General features: G+C 40.6%; 1 protein-coding gene across 1 annotated transcript in view; it reads left to right on the forward strand.

The window, feature by feature from the left end:
• LOC132534632 (tripartite motif-containing protein 75-like) overlaps positions 1-20,246 on the forward strand; it is a 140,887-nt gene extending 120,641 nt beyond the window's left edge. The window contains exon 2 of the mRNA XM_060178838.1: positions 19,800-20,246. Within this exon, the coding sequence (XP_060034821.1) occupies positions 19,800-20,055 (256 nt within the window). The 3' untranslated portion in view covers positions 20,056-20,246. The remainder of the gene's footprint in view (positions 1-19,799) is intronic.
• The last annotated feature ends 7,167 nt before the right edge of the window (positions 20,247-27,413 follow it).

The following is a 27,413-nucleotide window of genomic DNA, read 5'->3' on the forward strand; positions in this document are numbered from 1 at the left end:
ACTTAATCCATTCAAGAAAGCTAAAGCATAAGAAACCTAAAATTACCACCATATATATATATATATATATACATATATATATATATACATATATATATATATGTATATATATCCTAGGAAAACCCTTGATACTGTTCTTGTATTCCTGTTTCAATAAAGTTAAAATAAGTGTGATATCAAGGTCAAAAGAGATTAGCACTATTTCAGTGGCACTTTCTCAGACTAATCTGAAGTTACAACACATCCAAATAGTAAGCGTAATGACACATGTCTTATGAAGAGGCCATCCTGTGAATTGGGTATCAGGATAAACCACAGATGAGTTCACCAACATTGGAACTAAAATCACAGCAGTTACCATACGGTTTATCCTGTTTCTGAATAGGCAGTGAGATGAGAGAAAGGGTCATACGATGCAGTGTTATGGCTGACAGGATAACAGAGCAATCTGCTACCTTTATTTCCTATCCAAACCTTGCTGAAAACTGAGGTATACAGTTAACTCTCCACTTTCCCTAAGCTCTTGATTCCACAGGTCGGTATATCCCCAGGATGTCTTCAAGATCCACACACATTCTCACTTTAGACAAAATCATAGATTCTGATGTTCCCAATTCCTGTCATCATTTAAATTGTGAAAAATGGCAGTGTAGACTTTCCCACTAAACAGAATTTACGTGCCCAGTAATTCTTGTGGTGGATACCAGCTTTGTTTATGTGTTTGTTTGTTTTTTCTCTTCTTTATTTGTTGGACAGAGACGGCCAGAAATTGAGGGTAAGAGGAGATAGAGAGGGGCAGAGAAAGACACCTGCAGCTCTGGCACTGCTTCACCATTTGTGAAGCTTTCGCCCTGTGGGGGGGCACTGGGTCCTTGTGCATGGTAACATGTGCAGTTCACGAGGTGCACCACTGCCCAGCCCCACCAGCTATTTTCATTCCACAGGTTTCTATTCCAACACTTAGCAAAACTGAGTGTTGTGACCATAGAGATATATTACTGCATATTGTGCCTGCCTTGCCTTGCACTTGGCCCAGATTTGAAGCCCCAGCATCAAACAGGAGTTAATATGCTATCAGAGGAAGCGGTGGTGCTGACGGAACTCTCTCTCTCTCTCTCTCTCTCTCTCTCACTGTCCCTCTATCTGAATTATGAAGTAGACTATAACAGTGACATCCCACAAACACCAAACCTTGTCTCTAGACAAACAAGAGTGCTTATATTGTCATTCTGCTCAGTTCTTTCATATATCAGTACATATTCCTTATGCTTATTAAAAATAATTACCTCATTGCTCTTAAGTAAACTTTAAATATAACTTTTTGTCTTTAAAATCAAAATATAATATATAGTAAAAATGCAAAATATTGTTAAAAAAGCAAAATGTGTATGACACTCAGATGAGCTATCATTCTATTTTAAAGCAGTTACTATTCAAAAATGGCTGTTTTTTAATCTTTTGTTTATTTATTTCTCCCCTTTTGTTGCTCTTGTTTTTTGTTGTTGTTGTAGTTATTATTATTATTATTGGTATATTCCTTGTTGGATAGGACAGAGAGAAATGGAGAGAGGAGGGGAAGACAGAGATGGGGAGAGAAAGCAACCTGCAGGCCTACTTTACCAACTATGAAGCAACTCCCCTGCAGGTGGAGAGCTGGGGGCTCGAACCCAGATCATTATGCTGGTCCATGTGCTTTGCTCCATGTGAGCTTAACCCACTGCACTACCACTGACCTCTCCGCGTTTTTTTGTTAGTTTGTTTGTTTGTTTGTTTTAATAAATCTAGAGATATAACTCCAGAAGCTATTTACTTAGAGGGATATTTTATCTCATGACCATACGTTCATTCCTCCTATCTCATTATCAAGGCTATGACACTTAGCATATAAAGTATTTGTCAGCAAGGGAGTATCTTTCAGTCACATAAATACATAGAATCTTATACCTTCTTTTAAACATTTTTACTAATTCTACTACACAGTTTTGATATTTTATAAGTGTAGTTAATTCTCATTTCTATGCTAATTTTATATGTTCCAGTAAGTCTGACTTTTTAAAAAATATATTTATTTATTTTCCCTTCTGTTGCCCTTGTGTGTTTTTTTTTTATTTACAGATATTGTAGTTATCATTGTTGTTGTTACTGATATCTTCATTGTTAGATAGGACAGAGATAAATGGAGAGAGGAGGGGTAGACAGAGACGGGGTAGAGAAAGACATCTGCAGACCTGTTTCACTACCTGTGAAGCGACTCCCCTGCAGGTGGGGAGATGGGGGCTGGAACCGGGATCCTTACGCTGGTCCTTGTGCTTCGTGCCACATGAGCTTAAACAGCTGTGCTACCACCTGACACCCAGGTCTAACTTTTTACTGTTATTTTCACTAAGGGAGGGTACTGTCATGCTTAGAAAAATCTTTGCTGCTTGAATTCTTCAAATTATATATCTGATAGAGACAGAGAGACATACAGAGGGGAGGGGAGCTAGAGAGGGAGAGAGACACGGAGAGACACCTACAGCAGCACTGCTTTACAGCTTGTGAAACTTTTCCCCTGCAGGTGGGGACTGAGGCCTTGAACACCTGCAGATCTGCCTCACCGCTTGCACATTGTAACATATGTGCTCAACCAAGGGCCTCACCACCTGGCCTCTGGCCCTGCTTGAATTTTAACTATATTTTAGGCAAGAATCATTAGTAGAGTTATACTTGAGGCAAATATAAGTTATTATCAGTCTCTCCTTCAAATGACCACAGATAAAAACAAACGGCATGTCAAAAACAAGACAAAAACCTGTGAAAGGATTGCTGACCTTTAAGACCTAATAACATCAGTCTGGCGATGAAATTAGCTTCTGCCTTTGCTCTGCCATCACCCAGATCCTCTCCTAACCCTTTAGTGTCACCAGGTTCTATACAGTCTCAGCTCAGGACTCTGGTCCAGTCATTTATTGGACCTTCATATTCATTTCTCTACTCATGTGTCATGCATGGTTTTTCTTTCTTTCTTTCTTTCTTTCTTTCTTTCTTTCTTTCTTTCTTTCTTTCTTTCTCTCTCCCTCTTTCTTTCTTTATTTCTTTCTCTCTTTCTTTCTATCATTCTCTCTTTCTTTCTTTCTCTTTTTCTTCTTTCTATCTTTCCCTCTTTCTATCTTTCTCTCTCTTTTTCTTTCTTTCTTTCCATTTTTCTGGCCTACAGGTTTATCACTGTTGTTGTTGCTGCTGCTGCTGTTGTTGGATGGGGCAGAGAGAAATTGAAAGAAGAGAGGAAGACAGAGATGGGGAGCTCTGCTTCACCACTTGCAAAGCTTTCCACCTACAGGTGGGGAGCCGTGAACTCGAACTGGGATCCTTCCGTGGTTCCATGCAGTTCACATTATGTGCGCTTAAGCCAGTACGCCAACTCCAGACCCACAGTCATGCAAGCTTTGCAAAACACTCTGTCTCCTGATGTCATGAGAATCAGATATGGTGTCTACTTCTGTTTGCTTTCCTTATTGCTCTGCATCATTTTAGAGAGTATAGCACAGTAACTCAGCTTTAGCTCACCAGAATTGTTTTCAAGTGAACTACAAGGTACAGACAAATGTTTTTAGGGCAGCAGGATTCTCTATTTTAAGTAGGCTGGAAAATATGAAACTCAGCGAAAAGCGATACCAAGGACTGTGAACAGGGTGATGCCTATATAGTATTTTCATGGAAAAAATGCAAAAGTCTATACAGTTATGAAGATATACACATATTTATAACTTGTATTGTGAGATATGGCCTCTATATTTTTTCTCTTAACGTTTTTTGCTGTATTACAATGCCAAAGTGCTTTCCAGGTGTGTTTCTAGGAAATTTTGTCATATGTATTCTAGAAATACTACTTGTCATAGTTTATTACACATAGTGTTTTATCAAATATATGCTAGAATTTACTTACAGGGGCTGGATGGTGGTACACCCGGCTGATGGCACACATAGTGCACAGGACTGTGGTGTAAGCCCCTAGTCCTACCTACCGGGGTAAACTTCAATGCTACAAGTCTCTCTATCTGTCTCTGTTTTTTCTCTCTCTCTCTCTCTGGTCACGTCTATCTCTTTCCCTCCCCTCTTAATGTCTCGCTGTCCCTATAAAAATAAATAAAAATTTATTAGTTACGTATCCGAGATTGTTGTAAATTAATATATCCACATTATCTAAGGTACGCTCAATGTCATAACAAAACAAACAGCTTTTCAATATGTTACATGCTTATTTTCAAATTCAAAAGGTAGTTAGTACCGTTATACTAGTGAACAAGGTTATCCTTATTATCAAGAAACATTCACCTAGACTTCTGATCATTGCTATTATAGTTAACTGTAGGATGACTTACTTTGTAAATTATTTTTAAATCATCTAGAAAAAAATGTAAAATGGCAATAATCAACATTGCTCTATAATTTTGAGAATGGATAAACTCTGCTGCATTGGGTTATTATACTCTCTCGCCAAACTATTTTCAAAACAGTGTCTTGACACAATGCTAAACATGTCCCTCAGACTCATAGCCTACTAACTACAAAGACAAAGGAGATTTTTAAGCCTAAAACAAAAGTATTCCATTATCCATTTAAATTCACTTGGACCAGATAAAAGTAGTCTTCCTGTTAGTGTTTCAGTTGATGGCCAATGGTGTTGCCTGATTCCATAGTGCTGTTCCTCTGTCATTTCTGTCACTAGTTGTCTATGTCCTATCTTCATTCTGGGTTAGCCAGGCAAAGGTGCATGTTTACCCACACATTATCCTTTCAGAGGATCGATAGTGGTCCCTCCACTGAGGAAAAGTAGCTATAAACATGTTTCCATGGGGATATTTTGAAATTTTGTACTTTGGAAGGAGTGCATACTTTAGTGCCTAGTCACTTTGTGGCTTCTCACTTCTCATCTGTTTTTTCCCTCCATCACATTCTCTGCTCCTTATGGTAGGAGTCCTTCATGTTTCCACTCTCATGACTCATTCAGCTCCTCCATCACTTGTGACATTAACAGCTGGCAGTGCAGAGCTTTTGGCCTGCAAGTTCTCCATTCGGGGGCATCCTAAGTAATTACCTTTGAGATTTCCATTTCCTCAGCACCCCTCAGACTCCTTTCCTCATGAAATATGAGGTACTTTCTCTGATTTCAACTCAGCTGAGGTATCACACTGGAAGCAGCAACTTTAATTATTCAGACGTTTGTGGTATTATCCTTGAACACTAACTTCTACAAATCCAACAAAAGAGAACTATGAAATTGTGTATGATACCAATGTTGAGTAACCTCTCACTGTCTCATCTTTTCAGAGAGTGAGAGAGATAGAGAGAGGAGGGGAGATGCCACAGCAGTTCTCTCCCATCCTTGTACCTCCCCCAGTGCCAGCCATGGTGCTTCCATGTGGTGTGTTGCTGACGCTTGAACCCAGGACTGCCCTTGTTGTGAGACATTCACTCTCTTAGGTAAGTTAGGTCCTCTGTTTACGCCATAGGAGAGGAAGAAGTGTGTAGAGGATGAGGACTTATTTGTTTTCACAGATGGTTTAATCCAAAATCTGAGGGAAGGCTTTGCAAGTGGTGAAGCAGTGCTGTAGGTGTCTCTCTTTCTCTCTCTTTTCTCTACCTCCCCTACCCTCTCAATTTGTGTCCATCCTTATCCAGTTAATGAAGATAATTCAAAGAGAGAGAGAAATAAAAATGCATAATTTATGATCAGCATGAAAAAAAATGCCAGTGGGGGAGTCAGATGGTTGCTCAGCGGGATAAGCGCAGGTGGTGCAAAGCTCAAGGACCAGCATAAGGATCCTGGTTTGAGCCCCTGGCTCCCCACCTGTAGGGGAGTCGCTTCACAAGCAGTGAAGCAGGTCTGCTGGTTTCTGTCTTTCTCTGTCTTCCCCTCCTCTCTCCGTTTCTCTCTGTCCTTCTAACAATGACGACATCAATAGCAATAATAAGAACTACAACAACAATAAAAAACAAGAGGGAAAATAAATATTTTTAACAAAGGATTTAATGAAAAAATCATGCCATCAAAGAATAGCTTGTATTAGGGAATGACATGCATAACACTGGTGGAGGCATAACTACATACTCATAGACATTTAAATACAGATACAGAGATGAATCAATATGATGATGGCTAGAATAATAAATAGGCATCTAGCCATATTGTCGGGTGGATCACTGTGTAAGCATCCAATGCAGTCGGGGCCACGTGGTGACGCACCTGGTTGACTGCACATTTTACAATGGGCAAGGACCCAGGTTCGAGACCTTGATCCCCACCTGCAGGGGGAAAGCTTCGTAAGTGGTGAAGCAGTGCTGCAAGTGTCTCCCCATTTCTCTTCCTCTCTATCGCCCCCTTAACTCTTGATTTCTGACAGTCTGTATCCAATACATAAATAAAAGTAATTTATAAAAAATTAAAGAGCCTAGTGGGGGTTGTATTATTATGTGGAAAACTGTGAAATGTTATGCACATACAAACTATTGTATTTACTGTCAAATGTAAAATATTAAACCCAATACAGAAATTTTAAAAATATAATAAAAATAAAGAGAATATGAGAAACACATTTTTAAAACTAAAAAAAATTTAAAAAGAACCAAAGCAATAATTTCTTTGAAATGTTTTAGTAATTTAACATCTAAGAATCCTAAGTATTGAGGCTAGGTGGTAGCACACTTGGTTGACTGTATACATTATAGAGCACAAGGACTCGTGTTCAATCCCCCATCCCCACCTGCAGGGGGAAAGCTTCACAAGTGGTGAAACAATGCTGCAGATCTCTCTCTCTCTGTCTCTCTCTCTCTCCTTCTCTATTTTCCACTCCCTATCTATTATTCTCTGTCTCTATCCAATCATACATAAATAAACATGTTAACAATATGATCTTAAATACTTAATTTTTGGGGGGAAAGAAGAAATGGCCAGTTTCTGGTGATGTTCTTTTTCCATACTTGGCACCTTTCACCACATTTGGAATGCAAAAATACTTCCACCTTCAGTGTTCCTGAGAATTTGAGAACTTGATACTTTCTGATGAAATATGTAAAATCCACTAAGAAAGGCTTGTTAGAAATCCTCCTTAGCTTTGGGGCAATTTCTTAGGTATGTGCTTCATGTTTCCTGGATGTTGATTGAGAAATGGATTTTTATTTATGGATCACTTTCCCTCAAGGAAAATGAAGAAATCTCAAAAATGAAAATGGTTATTCTCTTTTAATTTTTTAAAATTTATCTATGACTGGGTAGAAACACAACTATTGAGTAGGGTAGGAAAAAGACAGACACACAGATTAATTGATAGATAGATAGATAGATAGATAGATAGATAGAGAAGAGGGGGGAGAGAGATGGAAAGAGTGAGAGATATAGAGAGAGAGAACTGAAGCCTTTCTTCAACAATTGTGAAGCTTTCCCCCAAAGGTGGGGACCAGAGGCTTGAACCCAGGTCCTTGAGCATGGTGATGTGTGCAGTTAACTAGGTCCACCACCACCTGGACCCCAGATGATTATTCTCTACGTAGTCATTCTAGAAGATACTAAAGGAGACTCCTCATGATATTACATGCTTTAATGAACCCTAGTAGTCTTCCAAATAATCTTATTAGAACATGGACTTTGTGAAAACATCCCAGCATTAATCAAGGCATTAATCAATGCATCCTACGCTAGACTTTTCCATGAATAAATTCAGAGAGTTGATAATTTATGGACAGAGTGAGCTAAAATGTAGTCAGCAGCAATGAACATTGTTGTGATGCTACACACTAGCTCACCATAGGAATGTGGACACACTTAGCATATGTCTGATGTCAGGCTGAGCAGACTGATGTCAACCAAGTTACTTAATTGCAGGTGGCTGGAAGTCCAGCCCTTTCTTTTACCTGAGCTGTTACCACACTTCACAGCTGTAGTTACTGGTGGTTCCTGTGGTCGGTTGGTCCAGCTCCCAGCTTTCCTAGATGCTCGCCCAGTCATGGCTGCTTCTCCCATGGCTCGTACACACATGAATCGGAGCTTTGAGTATTAACTTTTCTCATGGCTCTGCCCTATTCTTACCCCTGTCAATGATTACTTATTTTGCTGTGCCTAAAATACACCGTTCCATACTGCTGAACCCCCATGTACTAAATTCTGTTTTAAGCCATGCCAACAGCTTCCACACTCCGACCAAAGTCCTTTAAGTTTTTAATTACAGCAGAGCATTTTCGTCTTTACTTATGTAAATTTATTTAAGATAAAGACTAATACAGAGACTACATCACCAAAACCTCCTTCACTATGGTGGTGGCTGATTTTTTTGTTTTTTTAGATCTTATTTATTTATGAGAAAAAGAAGGAGAGAGAAAGAATGAGGCATCACTCTAGTACCTGTGCTTGCGGGGGTTGAACTGAGGACCTCACGCTTGAGAGTCCCGTGATTTATCCTTTGCACCACCTCCCATACCACAAAGGTAGTGGATGATTTCGAACCTAGGCTGTGTCCGTGACAAAGCAATACACTACCAACTGAGCTATTTTACCAGGCCATCAATGGGGATTAAAAAGAAAAAATCACGGGAGTTGAGCGGTAGCACAGCGTGTTATGCTCACGTGGCGCGAAACACAAGGACCTGGGTAAGGATCCCAGTTCAAGCCCCGGCACCCCACCTGAAGGGAGACGTTTCACAGGTGGTTAAGTAGGTCTGCAGGTGTCCATCTTTCTCTCCCCTTCTTTGTCTTCCCCTCCTCTCTCTATTTCTCTCTGACCTATCTAAAAATGGTGACATCAATAACAATAATAACTACAACAACAACGGGCAGCAAATGGAATATATATATCAAGGGCAACAAAAATTAATTAAATTAAATAAGGAAAATAAACAAATTAATTTAAATGCATACACTATGTCAAAATGTTACAAGTAGAAGATATTTCTCCAACAGCATAGGCCATTGTGTTAAATAAAGTAGCCTAGGAGGTTCCAATTCTATATTTCACAGCAATGCGTCCTACCCCTCTCATATATAAATACAAATATTTTAAAATTAAAAAAATATGATCTTGGCCGTTCGCTGACCTCTTTGTAAAACCATATCCTCAAATATTCTCTGAGTGTTGCCTCTGTCTTTAAGCTCAGTTCAACAGTTAATTCTCGTTTCTTTCTTGACCTTTGATTTACTTAGGGTGACTTCACATGTCCAGCTCAAGAATTTCTGACTCCTCACTCTTAAATAAAGCTTTTCTTTCTCACTTAACTGTGTGATTCATTTTTCATTGTTTTCGTGAAGCTTCATTTTAGAGAACTCTGAGATCCACAGCAGATTGAGAGAACAAAAGACTGTGCCTAAATGTAATAGACTCATAAAATCACTAAGAGGGCAGGAGAGAGATCACAAGGCTAGAGCTCCTGTCTTCCTGCCGGAGGACACAGAGGCTCAGGTCCTGTCTCCATCACCACCAGGAGCCAGAGCTACAGGGCGAACTCCTCTCCCTACAGCCCCTTCTCACTTCCATCACTACATATATTTTTTAAATACTTATTTATTCCCTTTTGTTGCCCTTGATATTTTATTATTGTTGTAGTCATTATTGTTGTTGTTATTGATGTTGTTGTTGGATAGGAGAGAAAGAAACGGAGAGGAGGGGAAGACAGAGAAGGGGAGAGAAAGATAGGCACCTGCAGACCTGCTTCACCGCTTGTGAAGAGACTCCTCTGCAGGTGGGGAGACGGGGGCTTGAACCTTGCACTTTGTGCCGCCTATGCTTAACCTGCTGCACTACTGCCTGACTCCCCATACATTTTTTAAAGGGAGAAGGTAAAATATATCTTAATTATACAAAATTGAGTATACTGCTCCCATTGCTATTTTCTTTTTCTTTCCTTTTTTTTTTTTTTTGGTATGCATGTTATTTTCAATGTATTAAACAAGTTTAAAATAAATGGAAAGTCATTATGGAAACTTCACATTTCTGTTTACATTATATACAGGTCCTACTTTCTGGCCTGCATTGTGTTTACTTTTTTTTTTAAGATTTCTTGAAATGTTAAAATATTTGTAACATTTTCTCTATTCTGTTTTGCTTGCACGATTTATATGAAGCCAGATATTAATTCTGTATCTGCTTCTCTCTAAATAAAATTTTTTCTAAATATGTGATTTAATTTAAGATTTTTCTTTTTATTTCTTTTTTAAATATTTATTTATTCCCTTTTGTTGCCATTGTTGATTCATTGTTTTAGTTATTTTTGTTGTTATTGATGTCACTGTTATTGGATAGGACAGAGAGAGACATGGAGAGGGAAGAGACAGACAAAGAGGAGGAAAGAAAGACAGACACCTACAGACTTGCTTCACCACCTGTGAAGCGACTGCCCTGCAGGTGGAGAGCTGGGGGCTCAAACCAGGATCCTTGTGCCAGGCCTTGTGTTTCACACTACGTGCACTTAAACGGCTGCTCCACCGCCCAACTTCCAAGATTTATTTTTTCACTTTGGCTTTTCTGAAATTTGAAAATGCTGAGCCTTGGTATAGGTTTTGGAGTATTTATCCTGATAAATTTTTCTCTGTGATTTCCGGAATGTGGTTTGGTATTTGATATTAACATGGGCCAATTCTTTTGGTTTGTTTATTTCATATTGGAGGATTAATATTTTCAATTAATTTTTTATTTATAAAAAGGAAACATTGAATAAACCATAGGATAAGAGGGGCACAACTTCACACAATTCCCACCATGAGAACTCTGTACCCCATCCCCTCTCTGATAGCTTTCCTATTCTTTCACCCTCTATGGAAGTGAGTCAGCTATGTAGGTGACCCTATAGTGATTATTTTCAATGTGTTTAGTTTCTTACTAGTCAAAAATCACAGAACACGTTCTTCTTGTGTTCTACAGGTATTTTCAGTATGCCTTTATCTTTCTGATTTATTTTCAACTTGGTGAGTCACTTACTCAAGAGAAAAATCTTGGGGGCTGGGTGGCCATGCACCTGGTTGAGTGCATAAATGATCGTGTTCAAGGACCTGATTTGGGGGCTTCCCACCCCACCTCAGGAGGGAAGCTTCATAAATGGTGAGGCAAGTGCGACAGGTATTCTCTCTGTGTGTGTCTCTCCTTCTCTGTTCTCGCTGTTGCTTCTCAATTTCTCTCTGCCATAACAAAATAAAGAGGGCAAAATAAAAGCGAAAATCGTCATTCAGGAGAGTGGATTTCTCATGCACACTGACCCCCAACAATAATGTTAGTGGTAAAGAGACAGAAAGTGAGGACTTTTAAATATTTCATGTATGGTTGAGGATTTAGGTTTAATGTATTGCATAAGGGGTTCATTTAATTGTATTGTGTTTGTTGTATTGTATTGTATTTTATTGTATTGTATTGTATTGTATTGTATTGTATTGTATTGTATTGTATTGTATTGTATTGTATTGTATTGTATTTAAAATCTCCTGTCAGTACCTGGACTCCAATGTCCTAGGTTGCCACTTTTTTTTCCCATATAGAGACAAAGACAAACTAGCAAAGAGGGAGAGAGCCAAATAGACCATGGAACAGAGGCTTCTTCCAATCCAGCGGGCCCCAAGTTAAAGTCAGGTCACCAGATGGCAAAGCAGGGCACTAGCCCATTAACCATTCTGGCAAGCTTCTAAGAAGTGAACACACACCTGGAAACTTCCTATTTAGGTTCACATCCATTTAAGATTATCATAGACAGTATCTTTCATTCTTTTTGTCTCTGATAACCTTGCTCTTCTTGCTCATAATACAGCAGAAGAAGACACATCCTTATGCTTAAACTACATCTGATAATGATGTAGCTGAAGCCTTTTATTTTATCTCTATGTTAGAATCAAGTAGTTTTCCTAATCATGTATGTTAATAAAATGTTTATATACAAACTGGGTTAATTATGTATCACATATAGACAGTCCTTCAGTTTTATAAATCTTTGATTATTTTAATAAATATTTTTCATGAAGGAAATGGGTGGTGGTGGTAAGACAGAAAGAGGAGGAACAGAAAGAGTAAGAGGAGGGGATGGGGCGTGGGGAGGATGAAGAGGGACCTGTGACATCACTCTGCCACATGTGATGCTGTGGACTGAACTTAGGAAACTTGCTTGAAATTCCAACCCTTAATCCCCTATACCACCTCCAGACCTCCTTATTTTCCTATTGCTTTATAAGCTTCCCCTAAGGAAAATAGAGATATTACGTGTGTTAGCTTTTATTTTCTAATTATCTTTATTTATTTATTGATAGAGACAGACAGAAACAGAGAGGAAGGGTGAGATAGCGAGATACCTGCAGCCCTGTTTCACTACTTGTGAAGCTTTCCCCCTACACATGGGGGCTGGTGGCTTGAACCCAGGTTCTTACACCTTGTACCAGGTGTACTCATCCAGCTTCTCCACCACCCACACCAGCTTTGCTTTAGGACCTACCATTTTAGTAATTCTTTTATATTTGCCCTATATATCTCCCTTTCCAATGGATTTATTTTGTTTTATTATTTCTCTAGTCTCATTAGGTGTTTTTTTTTTTTTTTTTTTTTTTGTGTGTGTGTGTGTGTGTGTGTGTCTGACATACTCTAGAAGTACTTGTTAGGCTTATGGCATTTCATTTTAACTTTCTACTGTTTACATGAAGTAATATACCACATGATAAAATAAGAATCTTATTACAATATAATTTTATTTTCTCATATATTTGTTTTCCTAAACTGTATCAAATTCTGTAAAAAAAAAAAAAGTACTACAAAGATTTCTCCCTTAAGTAGTCACTTTTGCTTTCTATGTTAATGGGAAATAGGATTCAAACTCATGCCTAGGAGTGAGTCATGTGCTCTTATGCTGAACTACCTCCTTAACTTAACTTTAAGCATAATTTCAAAAATATGTTTTACCATTAGAGAAAGATGGATGGAGTATAAGAAGCAGAGCATCAGTCTGTCACATGTGATACTAGGATCGAACTCAGAACCTGCTTTCACATCCAATGTTGTAAGCATGCCTTCAATTTCCATTCTCCCTCAGTTATGGTTTTCTTTTCTTTTTCTTTTATCTTTTTTTCTTCTTCTCCTTCTTCTCCTTCTTCTCATTCTTCTTCTTCTTCTTCTTCTTCTTCTTCTTCTTCTTCGTCTCCGTCTCCGTCTCCGTCTCCTTCTCCTTCTTCTTTTTCTTTTTTTTCTTTTTTTCTTTCTCTCTCTTTTTTTTTTTTTTTTTTTTTGTGTGTGTGATTGCTTCACCGCTTGATATGGGCATTGGCAGGCTCATCAATACCCCTAGCCTGTTTTTTTCTTTCTATTTATTTACTTATTTATTTTCCCCTTTATTGCCCTTGGTTTTTTGTTTGTTTGTTTTTATTGTTGTAGTTATTATTGTTGTTGTTATTGATGTCATCGTTGTTCAATAGGACAGAGAAGTGGAGTGAGGGGGGGGAAGACCGAGAGGGAGAGAGAAAGATAGACACCTCAGACCTGCTTCACCACCTATGAAGCAACTCCCCTCAGGTGGGGAGCCAGGTGCTCGAACCAGGATCCTTATGCCTGTCATTACGCTACGCGCCATGTGCGCTTAATCCACTGTGCTAATGACGACTTTCAGTTGTGGTTTTCTTCTTTCTTTTCTTTTTTTTTATTTCTTTGTTTATTGGATAGAGACAACCAGAAATCAAGAGGAAGGGGCAGTGATAGAAAGGGAGAAAGACAGAGAAACACCTGCATCCCTGCTTCACCACTCGTAAAGCTTTCCCTCTGAAGGTGGGGAAGGGGGCTGAAACGGGCTTCCTGTGCATTGTAACATGTGCGTTCAGCCAGGTGCGCCCTTACCCTGCCCCCAGTTGTAGTTTTCTATCAGAGAGAATGAAAGACGCCAAAACCTAAGCAAGACTCCATGAATTCCATGATTTAGTCTGTGTTGGTTTCAACTGTGGTCCCAGCTCTCAGACACAAAGCTTGGAGCATTCAGGCACATGCTCTGGCTTCTGGTGGTGCTGGGGATTGAGCCTGGAAACTCAGGCCCTCAGGCATGAAAGTCATTTGCATAAACATGATGCTCTCTCTCCAGCCCAGGTTCACTTCTCTTTCAAAGAGGTTAAGAAAAAGAAGAGATTGGTGGTGGGAATTGTGTGGAGTTGCACCTTTCTTATCCTATGGTTTGGCCAATGTTTCTTCTTTATAAATAAAATTTTTAAAAAAGAAAAAGAAGAGATTGCTCAATTTCTTCCTGTTTTCAGGCATTTTCATGACATTAATCACATATTGGCTTAGAAATTATTTTTCTTAGTACCATATTCAGTCAACCAGAAGGGAAAAAAAGGTTGTAGTCTAGCCGGAAGAAAATAATTTTTATAAGGCTTTGCTTGAAAAAAATGTTTTTCCTATTTTGAAGAAAATATTATTTTAACAGAAGGATTGATGATTTAATCTTTATGTTTTAGACCTGAGATCTCATTCCTTTTTGGTTTATAAAATTCCAAGGACAAAGAGTTGACTCCCTGGTAGTGAGGGTACCCGCATTGCTTTGTAACGCCCAGCTGACCGCTCACTGCATGGAGAAGAGCTATGGCACTGGGCACTCCCTGGAGCTGTGATCTCGCTCTTTTATAGATTATGTTTTCTGAATTACTCTTATCTTAGAATTAATTAGTTGGGTTTTGGGGCCGGGCGGCGAAGCACCTGGTGGAGTGCATATGTTACAATGCGCAAGGACCTGGGTTCCACTACTCAGTCCCCTCCTGCAGAGGGAAAGCTTCACAAGTGGTGAAGCAGTGCTGCAGGTGTGTCTCTCTGTCTCTCACCCTCTCTATCCCTCCCTCCCCTTTCGATTTCTGACTGTCTCTATCCAATCAATAAATAAATATAATATTTTTTAAATTTGTTGGGTATTTTGCCACCTTTTTCATTGAAAGTGAAAAAAATATGTATTTGCATACTTAAAGAGCTAATAAAAATATCAACACACAGTATATAGACATCAAGAATGAGAAGTAAGAAAAATAACATTTCCTAGGATTTTCACTGAAATGTCTACAGAGAAAGTCTGACACTCAGTTTGATATAGGAAGAAAAAAGAAAAGAATAAGGAAGGAAAAATATATGGCTCTGGAAACTGAAAAATACTAGCGGTGGGAATCCACAGTAATAATCCTGGGAAAACTTAATTCTGAATCCCTTCATCTCCCCCCCCTTTTCTCTCTCTCTCTCCATATATCTCTATCCCTTTCTATCTTATCGCATTAGTATATATTTAAATAAAGTGAAAATTTCCAGAACTCTTTGAAAAAATGACTTTTGATTATTGTAATATTCATATTCTATATACAATTAAGAACATGGGCTTCATTTTGGACAATAATGAGTATATTCCCTATAGTTCCCTTGTAGGGGTTCACTGGGAGAACACAACACTTCCAAGAGTGAGGTTCTGAGTCCAGTCCTCAGTACCTCTCGTCCTGTATTCTGAGTCTCCCTATCCATCTTCCACTCTTTATCCCTCCCTTCTGTAATTAAATCTTTAAATAAAGTTGAGAGCTACACATCCATCTAACATAGATCTATATTAAAACTCATCTTAATACTTTTGCTACTTAAAAAGCAAAATAAAATGCAAATGTCTAACTCACAGGAGTTTAGAGGCATATGCATTGGGAAAAGCTGAATAATAGTTTAAGTACAATTATACAGACACAGAGGCTCTCTAGCCAGCCAGTTTGGAGGCCATGGTTTGTGATGACTTTGAATAGCTTGAAATACTTGAATTGTCTGGATAGTGGCCTCTGGGAGGTTAGCACAAAAAAGACAGATGTAGTTGCAGCCTTGTCTTTCTAGCAGTGTTTGTTTGTTTTGTTTTTGTTAGATTTTTGTTGTTGTTGTTCTTTAAATGAGGGAATCTTCCAAGTATAGCTTTTAGATTTTTCAATATGGATAGACTGAGTTTTCACTAAATTGAATTCTGGGTCTTGTTTAATTGATTCTCCTAAATTCACTCAAACCACAGGTTTCAAAAATAAAAAGGACACACCAAGTTGTATGTGGAAGCAAATGACACTGACAGAGGAAACCTGGATATAAAAAATGATCAGGTGTACGGAACTACTTTGAAAGATCGCTAGGCAACTCTGAAGACTGAAAGACTGTAAGAAGAGCTCATTTGGATCAAGCTAGACATTCTGGGAAGAAAGCAAATTCTCCACACAGGTTCATTGTTTCTGTTGTCCTAATAAAAGTGGTGTTCAGGGGCACTGAGGGGATTAAGGCTTTCATCTGTTGTTGGGCACCTGGATTGCTTCCAGGTTTGAACTATTACAAATTGTGCTGCTATGAACATAGCTACATGTATCTTTTTAGATGGCTTTGATTGAATCCTTAGGATATAGCCCTAAGAGAGGAATTACTGGGTCATAAGGGAAGTCAGCTTCAAGACCGGCTAAGGTTCTCCAGACTGCTCTCCACAAGGGTTCAACCAATTTACCTTCCCTACAGCAGGGCTGGGGGTTTCCTTTGTGCCCACAACCTCTCCAGCATTTGTTGATGCTGTGGATTTTTGATGTATGAGCTACTCACAGGGATAAGGTGGGATTTCATTGTTATCTTTATTTGCATTTCTCTGACAATCAGTGATCTGGAGCAAATTTTCATATGTCTGTTGGCCTTTTGTCTTTCTTCTGTAGTGAATTATCTGATGTTATGCTCCCTCCACTTTTGGATTGGGTCATTTGCTGATTAGAAGCTGACATTAATGAACTCTTTATATATTTTGGTTAGTAGCCTCTTGTCTGATGTATGGCTTGTAAAGATCTTTGCTCACCCAGTGAGAGGTCTCTTTGTTGGGGGATGGTTTCATTTGCTGTGCAAAAGCTTTTCAATTTGATGCAGTCCCATTGATTTACTTTTGATTTTGTCTTCCTTGCAATTGGGATTGAATTATCACAGATGCCCTTGAGGTTTAGATGGGAAGTGGTCTGCCAATAGTTTCCTTTAACTATTTGATATTTTCTGCTCACCATCCAGGGCCGTGATTCATTTGGAGTTGATTTTTGTTTCTGGTGAGATAAAGTGGTTCAGTTTCATTCTGCATATTTCAACCCAGTTAAGGCAACAGTGAGATTATGTAGATCTCTCTCTCTCTCTTATCTATGCTGATTGCACTTTTATTCAACAAGAAGAAACTGTGCTCTAAGTGCCTTCACGAAGACTCAATCTGATCATCAGGCCAAAATGTCATGGCATGGGAAAAATAACAAAGACACACAACAGCACATTGTCCATCTCAGCTATAGATAATATAAAATTAACCTGGAGTTTATAATTTAAGTGGGAACGTTTGTATTGGTCTCAGGTAATAACATGTTGATTCCCTGACATAGACATTTTAAGCTTATATATCATCTCTGTTTATCAAATTCAAATGATTGTAGCATTGGACCAACTATACCTGGGCACCTGAGACGTGACTGGAAAGGTCTTTGTGCCTTCAGGATTGTGGTGTGGAGAAGCATCATGAAGACTGCCCTAGAAGCTGATGGTCTCATAAGGGGTTACAGCAGGCCACCTGCACAAGGTCCTCAGGTGTCTAAGCCCACAAGATTGTGTAGATCTCCATAGCTGTAGGGAGACCTAATCATATCATATACTATCCCAGAAAGTATGGTGTTAAGGGGCATTGAGGGGATTAAGGAGAAATGCAAAGGTGTAGTCTGTAAATCTCCTTAGCTATAGGGAGGCCTGATCCCCATAAAGGGGAATGAATCCCTCCCACAACCAAACTCATAATCCTCTCAGTCTCAAACCAGCCACTCACACACCCTGATGCTGAGCCAATAGCTACTGAAGGTGGGTGTCAAGCTCCACACACTGGTTACACATAAATACTCTGGTGACATCCAAAGAGAGCACACTTCAGTTCCAGACTGCCTCATCACTCCAGCCTGTGGAACACAGCTCAGGAGCCTGCCAGAGACCTGCCTTGAAGAGAGAAGAGTCACCAGCACAGGTAAGGAGGCTGTGGAAACTTGGGGTGCCCATCATTTCCCCAGGACTCTAGGGTGTCCAGGATGTACATTCCCATGGGAGATTTCATGTACCAAAGCTCATTTGTTTTCCTCAGACCTAGTCCCATCTTGTGTAGTTGATGTGGGTGGAAATGGCTCCAGGGTGTAGATTAGTGTGGAAGATTTCACTTAGCCTCTGAGGATCAAGTACCAGAGCTCATTTACTTTCCTCAGACCTAGTCCCATCTTGTGTAGTTGGTATGTGCAGAGATGGCTTGGGAGGAGAAGAGAAGCTTCACTGATTCCCTCAAGTGGAGAGTGAGCAGGCTGAAACAAACCCAAAGCCTTTTTATATCTTTGATCTCTCTCCTTCAGGTGCAGCGGCTACTTTGGAGGACTGACTGCCTGCAATCAAATCCCTAAACTGAACTTAATATCCGAGCAGCTATCTGAGGCAACAAACTAACTGAAACAGAGCTTCAGGTGTTGAGTACAAATCTTGGCCACCAACTTCTGTACTTGGGGCCACTGTGATTGTAGTTCAGTAGTAGCTGTGCTTCCATCCCAGGGGTGCTGAGCAAAGAGGCCTGATGCTGCCTCTTGTCACTCAAGTGAAACCTCAGACCCAAAATTGCTGAAGAAAAGCAGCGTGTCCTTCTCACCCAATGGAGGCATCTGGAGTCTTGTCAGCCATGCAAGCAGAATTCAACTGCCCCATCTGCTTGACCTGCATGAGAGAACCTGCCACCATTGAGTGTGGGCACAACTTCTGTTATTCCTGCATCCAACAGTGCTGGGAGGGTCCTCAGGATACTTTCTCTTGCCCTGTGTGCCGGAACCGATGTCAGAAGAGGCACTGGACTGCCAACAGGAAGCTGGCAAATATAGTGGATTTCATTCAGCTCATGGACAACGGAAGCAAGGAGGTGAGTCCACAAGAGGCGAGCCTGTGTGAGAGGCACAGCCAGGTGCTGAGTCTCTTCTGTGAGGATGACTTGCAGGTGCTCTGTCCTGACTGTGCTGAGCCCCATGACCAACAGAGACACCATGTAAGGTCTCTGGAGGAGGCTGCTTCTTATTACAGACACAAGACAAATGATTCCATCACACTCTTGAGAGAGGACTTACGGAAATTACAGAAAGTGGAAGAGAGGGAAGACAGAAAGTTCCAGGAATTGAGAGACCAAATACTTAAACACAAGTCCAAGTTAGACTCTAGTATAGAGAACTTGAAAGAATTTGTGGACAGACAGCAAGAAGCAGCTCTATCCAGACTAGCTCAAGAAGAGAAAGACCTTCTGCAGAGAATCAAGATAAATATCACTGACTTTAAAGACCACATCTGCACCACCAAGGCTCAGCTCCAGGAAGTTTCTGAGAGATGTGTGATGCCAGACATGAAGCTTCTGAGTGAGGTCAAGAGGATTCATCATATCTATGAGAATCGAGAGGTTCCAGCTGTGTGCTTCTCCCACCTACGGAGGGAGGTATATCATCTGCCTCCACTGGAATCAGCCCTGGAGAAGATTCAACAGAAATTCCGAGCAGAGGTGACCCTGGATCCACATACGGCAGATCCTCATCTGTGCGTGACCAAGGACAAGCGATCTGTGACACTGAGGAAGAGAAGGAGTAAAGTTCTCCAGAGAGAGCAGAGGATTCCCTTTGATCTGGAAGTCCTGGGCTCTAAAGAATTCCATGCTGGCCGCCATTACTGGGAGGTGCAGGTGAATGACAAGCTCAGCTGGGCCATAGGGCTGTGTAGCCACTCCCACTCCAGCAGGGGGCAGCAGCATCCAAGGTCTGTTCAGAACAGGCGCTGGACCATTCACCTGCAAGATGGAGACTATGTGGCAGGAGGTGCCTGTCCTGTTGTTCTGACTTTGAAGAGAAAGCCCAGAGGCATTGGAGTTTACCTGGACTGGGAGCTGGGGCAGATTTCCTTCTACAACTTGAGTGACAACTCCCACCTCCATTCTTTCCAGGAGACATTTTCCCACTCACTGAAGCCTTATTTCTGTGTGGGACCAGATTCCATTCCTCTCTCCCTCTGTGGACTAGCTGATCTTTAGAATGCTGTACAATCGGTTTGGATTCTTGTTCTGAATTGTTTAAATGTCTCATCTAGAAAAACTGCCTGTATGAAAACTTACAATTCTGTACAGGAAAATTGCTCATGCTGAAACCTACATTAAATCACATCATGCTTTGTGCTAATAAAAGTTAAAATTTATGTGTTATGGATGTACAAACTATTGCATTTTACTGTGGACTGTAAACCCTTTATCCTCCAATCAATAAATAAAAAAAACAATTAAAATTCATGTAATCATGCAGTAAATTTTTGTTGTTCTTTTTAACTTCCTTTTTTTTAAAATAAAAAAAACTATTTATTAATGAAGTAGATAGGAGGAGCGAGAGAAAGAACCAGCCATCCCTCTGGTACATGTGATGCCAGGGATTGAACTCTGAACATCATACTTTTGAATCCAAAACTTTATTGACTGCACCACATCCTGTACCACAGTTTTCACTTTTCTTCATTGTGACTAGTGCTGTATGTAAACTTTTATAACAATGAGGTGCTTACAGCCTCTCAGCAGGCAAAGTGGAGAAACCCCTTGCCTCATCAGCACTGGCTCCTGAGTTTGGGCCCCACCATTGCATGGATGAGTATGGTTCTCCAGTTTCATCTCCCTTAGTGAATAAAATAAACGGGAAGGAAAAGAAATTGAAGGTATTTTAGTTATGCTCGGATGTGAGTATGAAAAATTGCAATTCCATGACTAGAGTGGTTCTCATGTGTCCTACACAGTCCCCCTTTTTACACCTGTTCCTGATTTGTACATAACTTGTATCTTCCATGTTAGAGCAAAGTGAATATTTCACACACAGCTCTGAGAGGGTCTCTCCCACTGCTCTATGGTATTGGAGGTATGGCGGACCTCCCCAGATTAGCACTTCAGATGATAATACTGGGCACAACCTTGTTCAGGCCAAGGGCTTATTTGCTGTTTCTGATAGAATCAAATAAGGATTTTTTTCCTCAGGAATTGGGAGATAACAGAGAGGTTTTGCAAGGAAATTTTCATGCCTACAGCTCCAAAGGCCCATTGCCTTTTTCTCTGTACTTTTTTTTTGTGTGTGTTTGTATGTGTAATTTAATAATGAACATGAATATTGTGAGAGAAGAGGATACAGTTCCCACCACCAGAATTTCCGTATTCCATCTCTTTCATTGGAAGATTCCCTATTTTTATCCCTCTGGGATTATGGGCCAAACATCTTTATGTGGTGCAGAAGGTGGAAAGTCTGGTTTCTGAAATTACTTCCTTAATGGACATGGGCATTGACAGGTGGATCCATACTCCAGCAAGGCCCATTTCTATCCCCACTGAGAGTATGAGCCATAGCTGAGAAGTGCTCTGGTGAAAAGTAAAAATATAGTGGTCTGGGAGTGGATAAAGAATTAGATTCACAGTGGATAAAGAATTAGATTCACAGTGGATAAAGAATTAGATTCTTAAGCATGAGGTCCTGAGTTCTTTCTCTTCTCCTCCTCTCTTTCTCATGAATACATAAATACATTTTAAAAAGTAAAAATATAGATAATAAGTAAATAATTTACATTAAAGGGTGGAGATAGGTAGCATAATGGTTATACAGAGACTCTCATACCTGACACTCCAAGGTTTCAAGTTCTATCCTCCACACCACCATAAGCTAGTTCTCTGACTTAAAAAAAGAAGATGAACAAGAATTTGTTTTTAACACACACATGTCAGTTCACACTCCATGGTAAGCAATTTAGTTTTTGCGGACTACCTATTGTGTATCCTCTACTTAAGCTCTTATAAGCTCTTACTTGAATGTGACGTGAAGTAAACAGTCAGTTATTACGTAGGATGATTTGGGCACACAGAGGTGATACACAAGTTCATTCGTCATTTCTTTTTCTTTATTGTATATTTATTCTTGTCATCATCATTCTCTCTGGAGGTCGGGAACTACCCTAGAAATCTGCCACTCCTACAGTAGGTGATGCAAGAGTGGGCGTTTCTCTGTACTTTTCACACCTTCACTCAAAGCAAACTCAAAGAGAAGCAGACACTGCAGATGAAGGGATGTGGCACAGCTTCAATTTGGGTCAGATGGCTAAATTACCTGAATGCTAGTCTATTTCTTTCCTTTACAACTGATTCTTGGTAAGTGGATTAACAAGAGTCAGCAGTCACTCCATATCACATTTCAGCCAGTCAGGAATCATAAAAGGAAACCCCCACCCCCTAACACACACACACACCACTCCAGCTCCTTGAAATGATATGGCCTTGTAGGGAAAATGAAAAGGAAATATTTGAGAGATCTAGACACAAGGAGTCGCAGAGCAGTGACATCCTTTCCTCAGCTTCCTTGTATTTATACTATTTACCCAGAGTGCTGTGAGCCCTGGCCAGTGGTAGCACTGGGCATTGGAGCAGGAGCCTCTGGAGGCTCAGGCATGATGTTCTGTGGGGTGACCCATGGTGTCGTCACCCAACTCAGTGACAATATTGATTACTAGTATTAAGAGATCTTGCTGTTGGAAAATTCTGAGGTTAAATTTAAAAAAATTCAAAGACATTTCTTTTTTTCTTTCTTTATTTATAAAAAAGAGACATTAACAAAACCATAGGATAAGAGGGGTACAACTCCACACAATTCTCACTACCAGCTCTCCGTATCCCATTCCCTCCCCTGATAGCTTTCCCATTCTTTATCCCTCTGGGAGTATGAATCCAAGGTCATTGGGAGATGCAGAAGGTGGAAGGTCTGGCTTCTGTAATTGCTTCCCTGAGGAACATGGGCGTTGGGAGGTTGATCCCTGCCTCTCTCTTTCCCTAGTGGGGTGGGGCTCTGGGGAAATGGAGCTCCAGGACACATCGGTGGGGTCCTCTGTCTAGCAAAGTCTGGTCAGCATCGTACTAGCATCTGGAACCTGGTGGCTGAAAAGAGAGTTAACATACAAAGCCAAACAAATTATTGAACAATCAAGGACCTAAAGGCTAGAATAGTGGTATTGGGGGATCCTCCATTTTGTAGATAGTTAGTAGGCATATTTTAGTTATATTTCAAAGTGCCTGTGGCTATACTTGTTTTTTGTTTTGTTTTGTTTTGTTTTGTTGTTGTTATCCTGAGTCTGATATCTAATATGCAGGTGGATCCGACTTATTGTCTGGGCAGATGATGTCATGGCTGGAAAAGGGACAGAAAGCTGGATCAGGGAAGACAGTAGTTCCCTAATATGGGAAAGGTGTATAAATATTGTTGACTGTAAACCCCATCAATTGGATTTGGCCTGGGGCCCATATTCAGCTTATGGGGCCTATGTGACCTCTGCATTCCTGTAGATCTGAGCTCACTTTCTGTGGTCATGAGTAGCAACATTCCAAGGCACGTCAATATCAACCCATCTTCCTCAGGTGTAGCATAGAGTATGTTGTCCATCCTCCCATTCTCTACCATTGTTGATCCAAGTTGAGGGTAAAGTCCTATGGGGGACCTACAAAGGGGTTCATTTTATTGTTCCTCATAAACATGACCGGTAACAATGGGGAGAGGCATTTATTTGTGATCTTGGCAGAAACAGACATGATGGGCCTAGAAGTCAAATAATTCCCATTCAAAGATATTTCTAAGATCTCTGCATTTGTACTTTCAAAGGTCCAGAAAAATAGTCTATGAAATAGTGTAATTGGTGATACCAGGACTCCCAAACTTCTCCCTTCCCTTCTTTCCAAAGTCTCTTGCTTTGGGGAAATACATCAAACCCACTTCAATCTTTAATTTGTTGTTCTCTTTTCTGGTATCATAACACCTGCCTGTGAGTTAGATAATCACAGCCATCCTTTTCTTTTTGGCTTAACAGTGATGTGATTTTTCCCCCAGTTCTGCCCAGTCTTATCTGTCTCAAGCAGAGTCCCTTCTCCTAGGACTAACAGAATTTCAGTCCTTAAGGTGCTCCATGACAGCTGGGAGAAGTCTCAGAACTAATATTAATGGTGCTTTGCCTCTTGTCCTGTGTCATCATGTTCAGGTCTCGGCAGCTTGTGGAGGCAGCCATCTCCAAGGCATCTGCATTTCAGCTGATCAGACAGACACCTGACGGGTCATTTACTTTCTTTGATTTGTAGCAGCCCCTTGCGGCAACCCAGAGTCTCTTGCCCTGCCAGTCACTAACAGAATTGTTTGAAAAAGCAGGCAAGATGGGATAAAAAAAAAAATCTGGTCATTTTGAAGAAATGAATATTTACAAATGAGCAAAGAGAACCAGAGAATCTCCCAGGTATCTGCAATATTAGGAATCAAACTCAAAACCTCATGCTTGAGAGTCTAAGGCTTTATCTACTCAGCCACTTTCTGGACCACAGGGAATTACTCTCAAATCATAGTGAAAAATAACTCCAAAATCCTCTAGCAGCTCTGTCAACACCTGGAGGCTATGAAAGGACGGAGGCATTAGAGAATGCTATGAAAGGACGGAGGCATTAGAGAATGCTATGAAAGGAAACGTCTCACCCGAGTGATGAAGCTTAACTAGGGAAAGAGAGAGGCAGACCAGGAGTATGGATTGACCAGTCAATGCCCATGTTCAGCGGGGAAGCAATTACAGAAGCAAGACCTTTCACCTTCTGCAACCCACAACGACTTTGGGTCCATGCTCCCAGAGGGATAGAGAATGGGAAATCTATCAGGAAAGGGGATGGGATATAGATATTGTGTGGTGGGAATTGCGTGAAGTTGTACCCCTCCTAATGTCTCCTTTAATTAATGTTAATGTTAATGTCTCCTTTCTTAAATAAATAAAAAAAAGAAAGGATGGAGGCATCTGGGGAACCTCTAACATTTTCATGGTGAGAAAGAAAATTTGCCTCAAGCACACACTTATTTCAATTCTATTCACTTCCAAGTCAGTCTAAAGGACGTAGAGAGGATTAGGGCAGATCACCATCATTGTTGTGTTAGGAAAATCTAATCAATACAGAGCCCTCTTTCAGCCCCAGGCCAAACAAGCTCTCCTTGTTCCTCACTCTGGAAGTTGCGTCCTGAACCCCACCTGCATGGTGGCTCCAAATGTCTTTTTCTAGCTGACATCAGATTACCTTCCAGACTGGCTCACAAACTCTGCACAGAGACATACTTAAGAACCAGGCCAGCGTATCCACCCCACACAACTGCCTTGACAGACCAGAGTCACTACTTCTAGGTCAAGAGGGAGATGGGACTTAGTGTTCACTGGAGGTCCCTGCAGTGGCTTCCTGGCTCCTACTCTGTGCAGGGCCTGAGATTCACCTCAGAGGACAGACAACCTTTTCTTTAACCTCAAGCCTAATTAGCACTTGATCTGAGCACAAGTGGTCTCTCCAGTAAACTCAAGTATAGGAGAATTGAATAGGAATTTCACATATCCTGGGAGCCCTGTCCCAACACCTTCTCTCAGTCCAATGTAGCACGCTTGGGGTTGATTTGGGTGGAGGTGAATCCTGGGGAGAAGAGAATCAGTGGCTATCTCAAGTGTGGTGTAGAAGAAGATGACAATCTTAACATTTTTTTTTCCTTAAATCCCAGAGCACTGATCAGCTCTTGCTTTTGTTGGTGTGAGGGACTGAACCTGTGACTTCAGAGCCTCTGTCAGAAGAGTCTCTTTATATAACCATTATGCTAACTAGCCTGCTTGGTGGTATCATATGTTCTTTGCCCTGCACAGATGTTTTCTCTCCCTCACAGGAAGTGGGCACTGACTGTCTTGTGACCAGGAGAACAAACTCTTAGCTGAGCTCCACCTGTTTCCTGCTGTCTAACGCAACACACCTGTGCTGAGCTGTGGGGGCTGAGTGCAGACCTGGGCACTGATCCTGCAGCTGAGGACACTTGTCTTATTCATCAGGGGCTGCCCTTAATGAACAGGCCCATTGAGGCTTCACATAAAGATTCCAAAGCACTAAAACTTACCAGATAATTATTTCTTCAAAACTCTAGCATCAACTTTTATAAAAATCTAAGCATCAGTCCTAAAATTTGCATAAAAACATTTTAAGGACTGATAAACAACAAATGTAAAGCTAATGAATGCATGTACAGAAAATTTATAATCTCTCATACAAATGAGGATTACATACTTAGACACAAAATCCAAATTGATAGTTTTTTTCTTCTTTAGTAGTGATTTAATATTGTTTTACAAAATTATGAGAGAATAGGAATATAATTCCACACTGTTCCCACCACCAGAGTTCTGTGTCCACATTCACTAAATTGGAAACTGTAGTAGCTCTTCCCAGGTCACAGATGTCTGTTGACTATTATTTATTTATTATTATTATTATTATTTATTTTCCCTTTTGTTGACCTTGTTGTTTTGTTGTTGTAGTTATTGTTGTTGTTAATGCCATCGTTGTTGGATAGGACAGAGAGAAATCAAGAGATGAGGGGAAAACAGAGAGGGGGAGAGAAAGACAGACATCTGCAGACCTGCTTCACCGCCTGTGAAGCAACTTTCCCTGCACGTGGGGAGGCGGGGGCTTGAACCAGGATCCTTCCTCTGGTCCTTGTGTTCTGTGCCAAGTGCACTTAGCCCGCTGCACTACTGCCCGACTTCCTGACTATTGTTTCTATGACATCTGTTTTGTTTTGTTTTTTTTCTAGAGTACTATTTAGCTCTGACTTGTGTGGGTGTGAGTGTATGGGGGATTGAAACCGGGAATTCAGTCTCTGGCATGAGAGTCTCTTTTCATGACCATTTTGATATCTATCGTCACTGACTATGTGTTTATATACAGACACACACACACACACACATTTCCCTATTTTTTATATACTGCTACCTTTTCTTTCTTTTTGAGTCACACCTATATTTCTTACTACATCCAACATGTCCTTTTTTCCAGTCTGCTTTGTTTTTTTTTTTTAATTACTTACAAAAAGGAAACACTGACAAAACCATAGGCTAAGAGGGCTACAACTCCACACAATTCCCACCACCAGAACTCTGCATCCCATCCCCTTCCTTAATAGCTTTCCTATTCTTTAACCCTCTGGGAGTATGGACCCAAAGTCATTGTGGGATGGAGAAGGTGGAAGATCTGGCTTCTGTAATTGCTTCCCCAATCTGGTCTCCTACGCCTACACTGAACTTCTCTGTTCCAGTCTCTTGGAAACAGAGTTGGCAGTCAGCTGAGGTAAAGAACAAACACCTCATCACAGACCCCTGCAAGCGTCAACCCAGCTTTGACCTAGCACGTTATGATGGGGCCCTCCTCAATCGCTATCGAACAGGCCATGGCTGGTGTGCCGCTATGTTCCATCGCTGGGGAGCCAGAGATGACCCGAACTGCCCCTGCGGCTACAGACAGACTATGACCCACATAGTCAACGACTGCCACCTCTCCAG

The sequence above is a fragment of the Erinaceus europaeus genome, chromosome 19 (assembly GCF_950295315.1).
Source record: "Erinaceus europaeus chromosome 19, mEriEur2.1, whole genome shotgun sequence".
Classification (NCBI taxonomy): domain Eukaryota; kingdom Metazoa; phylum Chordata; class Mammalia; order Eulipotyphla; family Erinaceidae; genus Erinaceus; species Erinaceus europaeus.